This window comes from Oculina patagonica, chromosome 8, assembly GCF_052425735.1.
Source record: "Oculina patagonica isolate OP01 chromosome 8, crgOcupat, whole genome shotgun sequence".
Lineage (NCBI taxonomy): Eukaryota > Metazoa > Cnidaria > Anthozoa > Scleractinia > Oculinidae > Oculina > Oculina patagonica.
Window position 1 is genome coordinate 4,498,701 of NC_135765.1, and position 13,623 is coordinate 4,512,323.

Here is a 13,623-nt window from a genome sequence, read left to right on the forward strand (position 1 = left end):
GGCCTCATTAAAATGGGAAAAAATGCAATTTTTCCATACTACACCTTTCAGCTTTGCACCAAATATGTTGATTTGTAGTACTGAAACGGAATATTGTTTTGTGCTTATAACACCTGAATTGAACAACCACACTGGAAGATTTAACTAAGCGGTGTATGTTTCCCGGAAACAGATCAGTGGATTTCCACGAATTCATGAATCTGTATGGAGTAGTTGGAAGGGATTATTTAAAGTTGAATATTGTACCAGCTTTCGGAAAACGGCGTAACCCAGTGGCTTATTTTTAAGTAACACCACTATCAAATTGGCAAGGATATTTTTAAGCAAAAGTTGTGCAAATTGATCAAAAGCACAAACATGTATATATAGGTAAGGCACAGTTTGCGTCACAGCTGCGTTAGCTAGGACACCACACCAAGTCAAATGCATGCGTCTAATGTTTTGTAAATCTGCCTTCCTTCGTGGTTTCTCAGTTGTTAAGATGAACATTAAAGAGGGGTGGGGATAAGTGTCCCAGCCGTTGTGACACGGACTGTAGCTTGCAGTGCAGGTGTTTTTTGGCTAGGCGTGTGTTGGAATAATTCATTCGTGTTTTTAGCCGCCATCTTGGATTCTCAAAACGTCACGGAGGGCGATTGCGACGGCCTAAATTTCACTCTCTTCAGTCCCTTGGCCATTTTCCCCCACTTATGCACACCATGGAATATTCAACGCTTGCTCGCCTAAATTAACCCACCATTAACAGGCTATTTGTGAATAGGAGAATTCACAAAGTCTAATCACACGACTAAATCCACTCACACGACTAAAGAGAAGTACACTTTGGGTTTGGCGATGCAGTATTGGTTATCAGAAACAGCGGCATCATGATCAACAGGCTTAAATTTATTAAAGGTTTAAAAATATACTCAAACGAAGGACCGAAAAAAGGCTACCTTTTACAGTACAATTCAAAAGCATGGTTGATTTAGACAGATAAACTTTATTTACCCTCGGTTCTTACATGAGGCTTGTTAGGCTTCTAGCATGTACTGGCTAATCATCCGAGAAGATTTGATTCCTAAAGCCAAGTTTTCTTTCATTTTTTAGGCCTTTTCCATTTTATCAGAAGCAAAAGATGAAGATACTTGGAAAAAACGAGTTTTACTTAAGCTTTACACTCACGGCGAAAATTTTCTGAATGAAGTGGATGACAAAGTTCTGACTTTGCTTCAAAAGAACGTGGGCAACGTTAAAGAGAAGATAAAACTTCACCAAGAACAACTTAAACGGAATGAATACTTCCTTCTAGTAGCAGGTAAGTGACAGAAAGCAGTGCCTTAATTAGAAAGAAGCCTGGATAACTGAAATAATCTTGCACCAGCTAATGCAACTAAGGTCAACTAACGGAGCAAGGATTTCAAAATTTGCATCGACAAAGCCATTGAAGCTCATTTCCATGGTAGCAGAACTACAGGACTACAGGTGTTTTTGTAATGGCTATCTACTCTGAAAATTTATTGACGAAAAGAAAAGTAAATTCCTGCTCTTCTGGGTTGCTGTGGGATGATAACTTAATCAAAACTGGTGATGCAGCTAATCGCCTTGAATTTATTTGCGGTTAAGTAACGCAATAGGAATAACATTAGCCAATAACCAATGGTGGGAAATGTCAGACACTTTAAGTGAACATTTTGCACCCTATCCAAGGGCATTTTTCATTTTTTTTCTTTTTTTATTTTATTAATAATACACAACAAAACTTACAGAACAGTACTTACGTAGATTTACGGGATAATGCTTACAGTATATTATTTACATTACTTTCAATACACTACAATATGTTATTATAATTACAGCAGTTTGACAGAACATTGTCTTTTCCCTATATGTACTTACTAAATCATAGTCGCCACATACACAACGTTTTTATTAATCACAAAATACTTCGCTACTTACAAGTATAAACGCGTTTTATAGTACATGCATTTATTTCCAGAAGGCCAAAATTTCCTTACAGTCATAACTATTCGGTTATTGTGTTTGTTTTGTTGTTGGTTTTGATATATATACAATTCTAAAAGCTACAACAGATGTTTACAGATGTTTATTTATGTTTACACTATAAGTAAACAGATGTTTATTTATGTTTACACTATAAGTACTATATTTATAATTTCAAGACACTGGAAAAGTTGAAAATTTACATAGTATGTAAATAACATGTAAATAACATGTAAAGACACTGTAAAGGATGATTTACATAGTTTTTACCCTTTTACATGTTCTTCTCAAAACATGTCAAAAACATGTAAATATTTGAAGTAAAACATGTAAAAACACAGAACATCATGTAAATTTCCCGAACGAAAGACCACGGACCATGTAAATAACATGTCAATTTATCCGATCAACACTGTAAAAAGCATGTAAAAACATTTATACCTGATGCTTATAAATAGACTGAACATGTAAAAACCATGGAAATTGACAAAGGGGGCCTGTTTGGAAACATGTAAAAATCATGGAAATTGACAAAGGGGGCCTGTTTGGAAACATGTAAAAACCATGTAAATTGACAAAGGGGGCCTGATTGAAACATGTAAATACCCTGGAAATCGACAAAGGGGGCCTGTTTGGAAACATGTAAATACCCTGGAAATCGACAAAGGGGGCCTGTTTGGAAACATGTAAATTGACAAAGGGGGCCTGATTGAAACATGTAAATACCCTGGAAATCGACAAAGGGGGCCTGTTTGGAAACATGTAAATTGACAAAGGGGGCCTGATTGAAACATGTAAATACCCTGGAAATCGACAAAGGGGGCCTGTTTGAAACATGTAAAAAACATGGAAATTGACAAAGGAGGCCTGTTTGAAACATATAAAAAAACATGGAAATTGACAAAGGATGCCTGTTTGGAAACATGTAAAAAGCATAGAAATTGACAAAGGGGGGCTGTTTGAAAAATGTAAAAAACATGGAAATTGACAAAGGGGACCTGTTTGGAAACATGTAAAAACCATGTAAATTGACAAAGGGGGCCTGATTGAAACATGTAAATACCCTGGAAATCGACAAAGGGGGCCTGTTTGGAAACATGTAAATACCCTGGAAATCGACAAAGGGGGCCTGTTTGGAAACATGTAAATTGACAAAGGGGGCCTGATTGAAACATGTAAATACCCTGGAAATCGACAAAGGGGGCCTGTTTGGAAACATGTAAATTGACAAAGGGGGCCTGATTGAAACATGTAAATACCCTGGAAATCGACAAAGGGGGCCTGTTTGAAACATGTAAAAAACATGGAAATTGACAAAGGAGGCCTGTTTGAAACATATAAAAAAACATGGAAATTGACAAAGGATGCCTGTTTGGAAACATGTAAAAAGCATAGAAATTGACAAAGGGGGGCTGTTTGAAAAATGTAAAAAACATGGAAATTGACAAAGGGGACCTGCCTAGCCCCTGTAATTAAAATGAAGAACAGAATGCCTGGCACTGTTTTCTTTTATTCGTCTAGAACCTTTTCTTGATACTATCCTAACTACATTCATTTTCAGTACGTCAGTGCATATATTTTTCCAGTTAATAATAATACATACAAATGATTTTATACCCCATAAGTAATAAAGTTCGTCTGCATGTATCTTGCAATAAAGCATGTATATATAGCTTGGAATATTCTTTATAAATATAATAAAAATTAGCATTTCATTCAGAATAAAATGATTTAGATCGTATAGTTTTGTATAGTTTTTTCAGTTCAAATAAAGCAGTTTTACTAGGTCAAAAATTGCTGATACCAATTATTTCAACTTCACATAATCATTATGGAAAACAACAAAGATTAAGATAATTTATGCATGATTAATTGATAGAACTGTCTAATAACATATCAGTGACTTCATTTCCAAATAGTAATAATACTACTCCTCTATTGCAAAGGCCCACTTTGATCCTGCATGTTGCACTGGTGTTTGCTTTTCTCTTAAAAAGCCAATCTCTTTTGCTTGGCATGTGCCCCGATTTATCCTATGTTCCTCCACTGAAGTGTCTTCATGCACTCAATATGAAGTGAATTATGCAATAGCTTAGCATATGTATGAAAATGTACCATATCATGAAAGACATGTATTGTAGGATGAAAATGAGCCTTTAAAAGTTATACTATGGGTAAGATATTGATCACTTTTATTAATAGGCGTAAATGGTCTTTTTGAATAACCGCATAAAATATACTTTACAGTAACTGAAGGGTTGGAAATGAAACCATGGTATTTCAGGATTAAATTTTAGTTGAATGTTTTTCTTTTGCTTCAATTCATGTAATGTTTGGCACATGATTTTGCTTTCAGCCCTTCAGTTACTACCACAACCCTTCCATATCATAAAACTATGAAATCAAACGAATAATAAACATTGCAGAACCTTTTGCACAATGATTTTGAACACTGAACAGCCAAGTTCACACTAGCCTGCGAGTAGGCTCACCTTAGAGCACGCACGAGAACGACATTTACGTGGCAAAGCCGTGAGTGAACCTGCATCAACCTCTGCTAATTTTTCACTCCCACCCCGAAAACCGCAGGAATACTGACAAGCCAATTTAATTTCAAAGAAAGTAGAAGTTTGACAGGAATGTTGACAAGATATGACATTCATTGAGATATGAAATTTACTGGTGCCTCTTCACCAGTCTCCTCCCCACCATATTGCTGTGCCCGCCAGTCGTGAGTGCCCCAAAGTATATTTCGTGCCCCAAGGTGAGCCTTCCCGCAGGGTAAGTTCAAACACCATTCATTGCTAAGCTATGTTAAAATTGTCCCAAAAAAATGCCTTGAATTTAAATTGTACAAAAGCTGATTTTCATCTTTGCTCGGTCGCTCTCGTTGTACATTTACAAGACCTTATTTTTAACTTTTCCTTCCTACAGAGTGGGCGCTTATTCGAGGTGGGCGCTTATTCGAGGTTGGGCACTTAATCGAATAAACACTTAATTGTGAAAGTACAGACCTAAGACTGACACTGATGTAGAATAATTCTTCACCTTTAACAGTGGTTATTTGGCAAATGGTTTGGGTTCCAACCCTTCAACTACTATCATAGCACTACAATTGATAAAAAAGCTATGGCATCAAATAACCATAGTAGAACCTCTTGAATAATGATTTCGAACACTGACCAGCCTAGGTTCACTTCACACATTTATCACTGTAATTGTCAGGCTTTGTTGACATGGTCCTATTTAAAAACTGCCATGAATTCAAATAATTTGTACAAAAGTAGAACAAAACTGATGGAATAAATTTCCACCAGAAAACCACACGACATGTACATGTACACCAACTGAACATTCAGCAAGATGCTTCATTGTGATGGTACAGACTTGATACTGACCCCGAGGTGAAACGATTTTACACCTTAACCACCTCTGGTTATTGCCACCTTTTTTAGTATTTGTATGTACAAGACTTCAGCAGTGAAAGTGGTAGAGCCTTCTTTAACCTAACAACAAATTATAAAGAATCATTAGGAATGACATTCTGGTTAGATCAATGTTGTGGTTAAAAAATTTTCAAACCAATTTTTACTTTTCACTGTCTCATTTCTTAATATTATCTGAAACAAAAGAAAATAAAAATCAAAACCGGTTTGAAAAATTAAAGCCAACAAAGAGTTGAAACCACAACATCACCACTTCTGAACCTGCACGTTAGGGACTTCAAGATAACTGGGAGGGCTGACCTTGAGAACAGCTGACTGGAAGTAATTTTTTACATGCAGACATTGCTCCATTTACATTGCCATCCAGTTGTTATCAAGGATGCGAGAAGTAGAGTTTTGCAGTCCACTGGTTGCACTCAAATATAAACTTTACACAAGAATAAAATACCTTATGGTATCACAAAATTCATAAAAATATGCACATGTACAATTGAACATGTATTTTTTAAGCACTCTACAATGCACATTTGGACATGTAGGAATTTGTACCAGACCAGCTGTAAATGAACATGTAGCAAATTTCCTACAAAGTTGATTGCATGGTAAGCTATACTCATGACCACTGGGCCACAGTGGCCAGCTGCCAACTGTCAGAATGTTTAAAGTACACATTATGTTACCATTACCACTATTAATTATTTTAAGGCTAACCATAAACATGCTAACCAGAGTTTTAAAATTTAGGGCCACACAAAGTGCTGTTAAGGCCAACTGGAGTGCTATTTAGGCTACATTGTAAGTGCAATGCTATTAAGGCTAACAATAGTGCTACATGTACAGTGTAACCCGATATAACGATATGCCAAGGGGGCAGTAAAATTATATCGTTATATCAAGGAATCGTTATATCAGGGTGCTGTCCTATACATTTTATTTTTTCCGGGACATAAAATATTCATCGTTATATCGGGAATATTGAAGATCGTTATATCGGGGTTCCACTGTATTGAGGTTAACCAGGTTGTTATTTCGGCTAACCTCAGTCCTATTTGGGCTTACTGCAGTGCTATTCGACTTACAGAAAAAAGCCTTTGACTGCAGGTCATTAAGTCTACATTGGATTTAAAACTTTGATTAGCTGCTAGTCATTGAGACATAAATTGAGGCTTGTACTTACATGCCACTCTTGCTATCAACCCTTTCATCTGAAAATAATAACACATCCAAACAGTTCAATGTCATTTGCTGACTCAATTAGAAAGTCACTTCAGTACTCCCGACGTAACCAATTGAACATTCCATATTCAAACCCCATCGAACACCAATGGTTGATTGGGTACGGTAATTGCACATAACCGTACTAAAATTAAATTTGGTCCATCCAACAAAATGGAATGTTTGATTACGAACTCTTGCTTGTTTGTATATTATGCAGACATTTTGTATGGTGCACTACTGCCTATGTTTTGTTGTTGTTGTTTTTTTTTATTTATTTATTATTTTGTTTTTACTACTGCCTATGTTGCGGTGAATGAAATGGTGCAAGTTCTGTTTAAGTAGAAAAAAATGTTCTGTTTGAGTCTTATGGTGACTACAAGGCAGAAACCATTTCCTTCACACCACTATAAAAAAGTAAACAAAAGTGCATATATGGGCAATTCCACACGAGAGGTGCTAAAATCAAGATTTTTGAAAAGATGTTTTAGATGGAATTATTCTCTTTGCTGCATTGTAGACATGTTAAAGTTCACAGGAAAATAATTTCTACTTCGCTTGTGACAAACGTGTACTCAGGGGGGTCCCCAAAGTACACATTTATTCTTTTCATAGGAAGCACTGTCTGTGATGCACATTTTTAACTTCTGAAAATCTAAGGTAGGATATGTCAACAGCCTTAATAACTTGTTTTAAGAGAAAGACCTTTGTGGTGTTAACATATAACTGATAATAGCTTGATCCAAAATACTTTCTTGAAATAGTAGCAATGATATGAAGTTCTGTCACGGACGTTACGTAACATCCGTGACGTTAAAGGTTTTTTATTTCCTCTGCTAAATAACTATTTGAAAAAATTTTAAAATGTTTCTGCTGTTCAGGTACATATCCAGTAGAAACACTTTGATGAAGACAAAACTCTGGTATACTATAACATTTCAGAAATAATGGCAACAAAAGGTTGTAACATCCGTGACGTAACGTCCGTGACATTTTTTAATCTAAAGAGGTTTCTTTAGGAACTGTCATCTTTAAGAGGTTGGACACACTTACATACTCTCTACTAAAAGAAATTTACATTCTGGTTAGCAGATTTTAGCAGAAAACAGGCTCAAATGATAAAAAGATTGAAAACTGCTGACAGTGCAGGTTAATACACCATGTAAGCAACCGTGAAATGTCCCCTTCTATTTACAGGGATACTTCATGAGTTTTGCTTGCAGAACAACCAGGCCTATTTTCAGTGGCCCATTTTTAATTGTTTACTTGGAGGGCAGAGCAAAAAAATTTATTTATTTTGCTAAACTTGGTCAGTTACCCACACACTGTAACATCCGTGACATTGGTGGTAACGTCCGTGACGTCACGTTTCAAGGATCCTGGTGAATTAGTAAATGGCAATGAAAATGAAAACAACATTTTCAATAAACGAAACCACTTGGCTACTCATATTTGGGGCAGTTCTTAAAAAGAGCTTTCACAATTCACAGGAATTTTGACTTTAAGTCCATGTGTTGGAGAAGGTGGTTGTTTTTTATGTAACGTCCGTGACAACGTTTCTTTTTAGTTTTTTTCTCAATGTAATGAATCAATTAGAAAAAATGAACAACCCAAATAACATTTTGATATGCACAAACAAGTTAATTGATAAAAAGTTTTAAAACCTCTTTTCATTCTTTAGTGGTGCAAGTTTAAAGTTTGAAAATTGGGTCTGAATGTAACGTCCGTGACGGTGGAATTGCCCATATCAGTATTTAACTGTTGTTTCGGTGTTGCTATGTTGCGGTGAATGAAATGGTGCAAGTTCTGTTTAAGTAGAAAAAAATGTTCTGTTTGAGTCTTATGGTGACTACAAGGCAGAAACCATTTCCTTCACACCACTATAAAAAAGTAAACAAAAGTGCATATATCAGTATTTAACTGTCGAACAATTGGTGTTCGATTGAGTTCGATTACCGAACATTCGATTGGATACCCTGGGAATAATCGAACTCACAGCAAAATAGACGTTCGATTTTTTTCGACTAACAAAACCAATCGAATGAGTTTGATATGCCAGGAGTACTATATAGATAAGATTGATAAATACTGCTAAATACTTTTGGTGATAATTTTAAAGCTGTTTTAGTTTGCTTTATAATTTGCCAGTTGAAAACCTCACTGAGTTTAAACTGTTGCAAATCGGCAAAATAATAATTACTATACATACAATAACATGAATAAATAAGCCTTGCACTCTTAAATTATATAACCTTATATTTTAAATAAAACATGTTGAACAATCCTGTGTTGACATCTCTATATGCACACGCAATTATTCAATTTATTCTAACAATAACTTCATGTTTAAGAAGTGCTGAATTATACGTATGAAGTGCAAGAACAAACACGAAATTCTACATTTTGAACTTCTATTAAAATATTAAAACCAATCTCACCTAGAAGCTACTTAGCTACATAGAGGAAATCAACCAAAACATGATTTGAACGGTCATATATAAGCTTACCTTGGAAAGAAACTTGGCTAAAACAGGCGTATTGATTGGAGATCCGGTGAAAGAAGGCTCCATGCAGCTAATTTGGAAGTTATAAGGTCTTAAAGAGAGGAAAATTGCCCTTTTTAGCGAGATAAAAGGCCTCTCAATGATCGATCTTCGAACCGTTGAACCGAGCGCCAAAAAGTACCAGAGAGGACGCCGGGATTAATTTTCGTTCGCGCCAGTGCTTCTCGGCCTTACCTCTCGACCAGGTCAAACACGGCAAACGACCAATTTTACCGCCGTTCGCGTGCAAAATTTCCTTGTCTATAATATAAAGAAAACCAAAACGTATGTCTCGAAAAATATATAAGCCAAACTGTTGGACGCTAGCGTTTTCCCCTCACTGCTCCAGATTGTTTAAAATATTGTTAGACGAAGTCATAGTCGCCTTCGTTTTCTGCATCAAAAGGTTTTTATTTATAATCTGTTTACTTTTTGACATTAGTAAAAGATTTGTAACTAAGAGCTTTTGTAATGAGTTATGTTAAAACTGATATCAGTCGCTTAATTTCGTCTTGCGCTTCGTTCATCTAGATAATTAGTAAATAATAAAAACCCATTCAGGCGGTTGCATATTGGAGGATAATGCCCTTGGCTGAAAAAATGAACCGTTGACTAAGCTTCAAAGGCAACTGTGAAATTTTGAGGATAATCTTTCAGGCAAGGAGTATTATCCTCCAGCAAGCCGGAAGGGGAAATATTTATTTTATACTTTCTTAAATCCCTCCGATTTCTTCTTCGTCGTTTGATTTCGTACCACGTGATGCGTTCTGTCTAACTAATGAATGCACGCGAAAGTTATTTGGTGGGTTACAACATGAACTAAAAGCTCATGTTCACATGTTTTCAAACAGCCCCCTTTGTCAATTTCCAGGGTATTTACATGTTTCCAAACAGGCCCCCTTTGTCGATTTCCAGGGTATTTACATGTTTCCAAACAGGCCCACTTTGTCAATTTCCATGTTTTTTACATGTTTCCAAACAGGCCCCCTTTGTCGATTTCCAGGGTATTTACATGTTTCCAAACAGGCCCCCTTTGTCAATTTCCATGGTTTTTACATGTTTCCAACCAGGCCCCCTTTGTCAATTTCCATGGTTTTTACATGTTTCCAAACAGGCCCCCTTTGTCAATTTTCCATGGTTTTTACATGTTTCCGAACGGCGCCCCTTTGTCAATTTTCCATGTTCTTTACATGATTTAGTAAAGAAATTTACATTTTTTTTACAAAGAAGGAAACTGTAAAAGTGGTTAATACATTTGACATGTTTTTTACATGTTCTTACAATTAGCGTTGTAATAAAGGACCATGTAAATCACTTTTTACAATACATTTACATGATCCGTTGAAGACTGTAAATTTCATGTAAATTTTGTTTTACAAAACTTCAACATGTAAATTTTAATTTACAAAGAATGTAAATAAGATTTACATTTTGTAAATTGTAATTTACATGTGCATGTAAATTTTCAACTTTTCCGGTGAGATTTACAAAATAAAGGCCCATGTTAGCTGAAAATTTTCTAATGATTTTTTTGCAATTGCGATCTCCCTAAGTATTTGCAATTTGTCTTTTACCCGTAGTAGAAAGCTCTGGAAACAAAGTTCATCTTGTAGACCATTTGTGCAGAAAATGTAATATTTCGCAAGTAGAATTAGGTAATTTAGAGGCTGCCAGTGCGATGTCTTTTCAAAAAAGCCGTACAATATTTTACTTTGATCTAAGCGTATCGTTTCGTGCGTTTTCTCGTACCACCAGTTATGAAGAGTTCACCAAAAGGAGGTCGTTTTGATGCAAGTAACTAATAAATGGTTCAAGGTTTGTATTTCGTTTTTGCAAAGAGGACAGGTATCGTTTTCTGAGATACCGTCACGATATAAACTCATTTGGGTAGGTAGTATGTTGTGTTTAATTTTAAATTGAAACATTATGATTTTAATTTCTTTTGTAATCTTAAAAGGTAGTAAGTAAACTTTCTGAACATTGTTTTCGAATTCAGTAAAGCCGTGACGCAGAATTTTACTTTGAGAGGTTGGTGGTTTGAAGAGGCTTGTCAAGATAGCAGAATAAATTGAACTTGTGGACAGGGCTGTGTTACCGTTTGTTGAGTTACTCTCGATTTGGAAGCGCTGTTTTATTTTATTTTTCCATGCGTTAGGAATGGCGTCGATGAGACCGTAGAAGGTAGTAAACGGCACATTCAGCTTATATTTGGTTTTAAATTCTGCAAGATCGTAGATGATGCACGTGAACAATGTTTTGAGTGAACCAATTATTATAAAAAACTGGCTTCTTGTCAATTAAAATGTTACGGTTGCCGGTTCCATAGAATTTCATGTCTAAGGTCTGTTTTTTTAGAGTCTAATGTTTTAAAATACACTGCCAGTATTCTAGTATTGACCGATAAAAGTCCGGGAGGTTATTGAGCTTCAGCACTTTAGTTTCGTAACTACAATTTGTTAAAAAAGCAAGGTTGCCATTAAGTCGTGAGAAGTAGTCTGGAATAATTTTCCATGCGGCCGAAGATTGAGTTTGAATTCTGTTAATCCAGGCGATCTTTAATGCTTTGTCCATAATTGAGAAATCACACATTTTAAGTCCGCCGTCTTTTTTCTCACCTATGATCGTAGTTCTTTTGATTTTGGGAGGTTTACCGCTCCAAATGAAATTGAACGTAATCTTATTAATTTGCTTTATAAAGTGATCCGGAATGTGTAAAACTGAAGCATTGAAAATCAGTTTGGAAAGGCCTAGCGTTTTAACGATATTGATTTTCCCGTATAGTGTTAGTTTTCTCTTCTGCCAAGCGAGAAGAGTTTTCTCTAAGTCACGAATTTTGGCACCGAAGTTAAGTTCGTCAGCATGTGCCTGATTGTGCGAGAAGAAGATACCGAGAGAAAGTATTGGCTCTTTTGGCCACCTGAAACCAAAGGGAGTGTCCTGGTTATTTTTCCATTGTCCTAGCCACATCGCCTCAGTTTTAGCTGTGTTTATTTCTAGCCCAGAGTGCGCACTAAATTCTTTGAGAAAATCAAGAAGCTCGTTGACCGATTCTCTGTCACGGACAAAGACGGTGGTGTCATTAGCATATTGTGCCACTTTTATTTCATGATTGTCGACTTCGATCCCTTTAATGGAAGTTTTGTTTTTTAACGCTTTTGCAAATAGTTCGATTCCTAAGACAAATAGGATTCCCGATAAAGGGCATCCTTGACGAACGCCTCGTTGTAAAGGGAAGAAGGTAGGAGCATGACCGTTGTTAACAACACAGCTGGAGACATCTTTCTAAACTATTTTAATCCAGCTCACAATATCAGGTCCGAAATTAAATAGTTCAAGGGCGGCGTTAAGGTACGTCCATTCGATCATGTCAAAGGCTTTTTTGAAATCGAGGAAAATAGCAATTCCTTTTTCATTCATTTGGCTTGTAAAGTGTATTACATCTTGTATCAAGCGGATATTTTCGCCGATATACCGAACTTTCACATAACCGGTTTGATAAACATTTATAATATCAGGTAGCACTTTTTCAACTTCTTTTTGGTGAGGATTTTGTAGTCTACGTTTAGGAGCGATATAGGCCGCAGGTTTTCTAGAATAGTTTTGTCCTTAATTTTTTTTGGAATGAGTGAAATGATCCCTCTTCTTTGCGTTATAGAAAGCGTCCCAGATTGGAAGGCGTGATTAAAGCTTTCTGTCATTTCTTTGTTGATTTCGGACCAGAAAAAGCGGTAGAATTCTGCTGGAAAACCATCTGTGCCCGGTGTTTTTCCAGGTTGGAAATCCTTAAGTGCTTTAAAACATCCGTTCGCGGTAACATTACCTTCGCAGGCTGCCCTTTTTTCCTCCGATAAAGGAGAAATATTTTCTTGATTAAAGAAAACTGAATCCTTGAATATTTCTGGGTTTAAGTTTTTTGATTTGTAAAGCGATTCGTAGAAAAGTCTTTCCTTCTCTAAAATCTCGAATTGATTACTTGCAAATTTGTTTTCACCAATTTTTAATCTTGTTACTGTCTTATTATTATAATTTCGTTTTTCCAGGCCATAAAAGTAATTTGTGTTTCGTTCACCTTGCTCGTGCCATCTCACCTTACTCCTGAGAATCGCGCCTTTTGTTTTATATATGCCCATTATTTTTTGAGGCGTGATTTTTCTACTTGAAGTTCAAGTATTATGCTTCTATTGTGTAGATGTTTCTCGGCTTGTGCCTGTAAGGTATTCATTTTTTCTTGTAAAGCCTTTTCTTTGTCTTTGGTTCTTTTTGCTTTTCGCTTAGAGTATTTCACCGTAAAGCCCCTTATTTCCATTTTAATCAGATCCCACTTAAGGCCAGAATCCGTTAAATCAGCGTATTTTGCTTTAAATGTGGGGATATTTTCTCGTAAGGCAGCAATATAAGATTCATCTTCAAGAAGCGCAGTATTGAACTTCCAAAAA

The 13,623-nt window shown here is 36.1% G+C and overlaps 1 protein-coding gene and 1 long non-coding RNA gene across 2 annotated transcripts in view; one reads left to right on the plus strand and one right to left on the minus strand.

The window, feature by feature from the left end:
- The window catches only part of LOC144663387 (uncharacterized), a 38,814-nt gene that overhangs the window by 635 nt on the left and 24,556 nt on the right, over positions 1-13,623 (plus strand). Inside the window, exon 2 of the mRNA XM_078524309.1 lies at positions 1,090-1,297. Within this exon, the coding sequence (XP_078380435.1) occupies positions 1,090-1,297 (208 nt within the window). The remainder of the gene's footprint in view (positions 1-1,089; positions 1,298-13,623) is intronic.
- On the minus strand, positions 5,462-9,438 carry LOC144663488 (uncharacterized). The gene is made up of 3 exons (XR_013572621.1): positions 9,152-9,438; positions 6,607-6,634; positions 5,462-5,489 (listed from the first exon to the last, which is right to left on the minus strand). It is a non-coding gene; the product is annotated as an uncharacterized LOC144663488 (long non-coding RNA).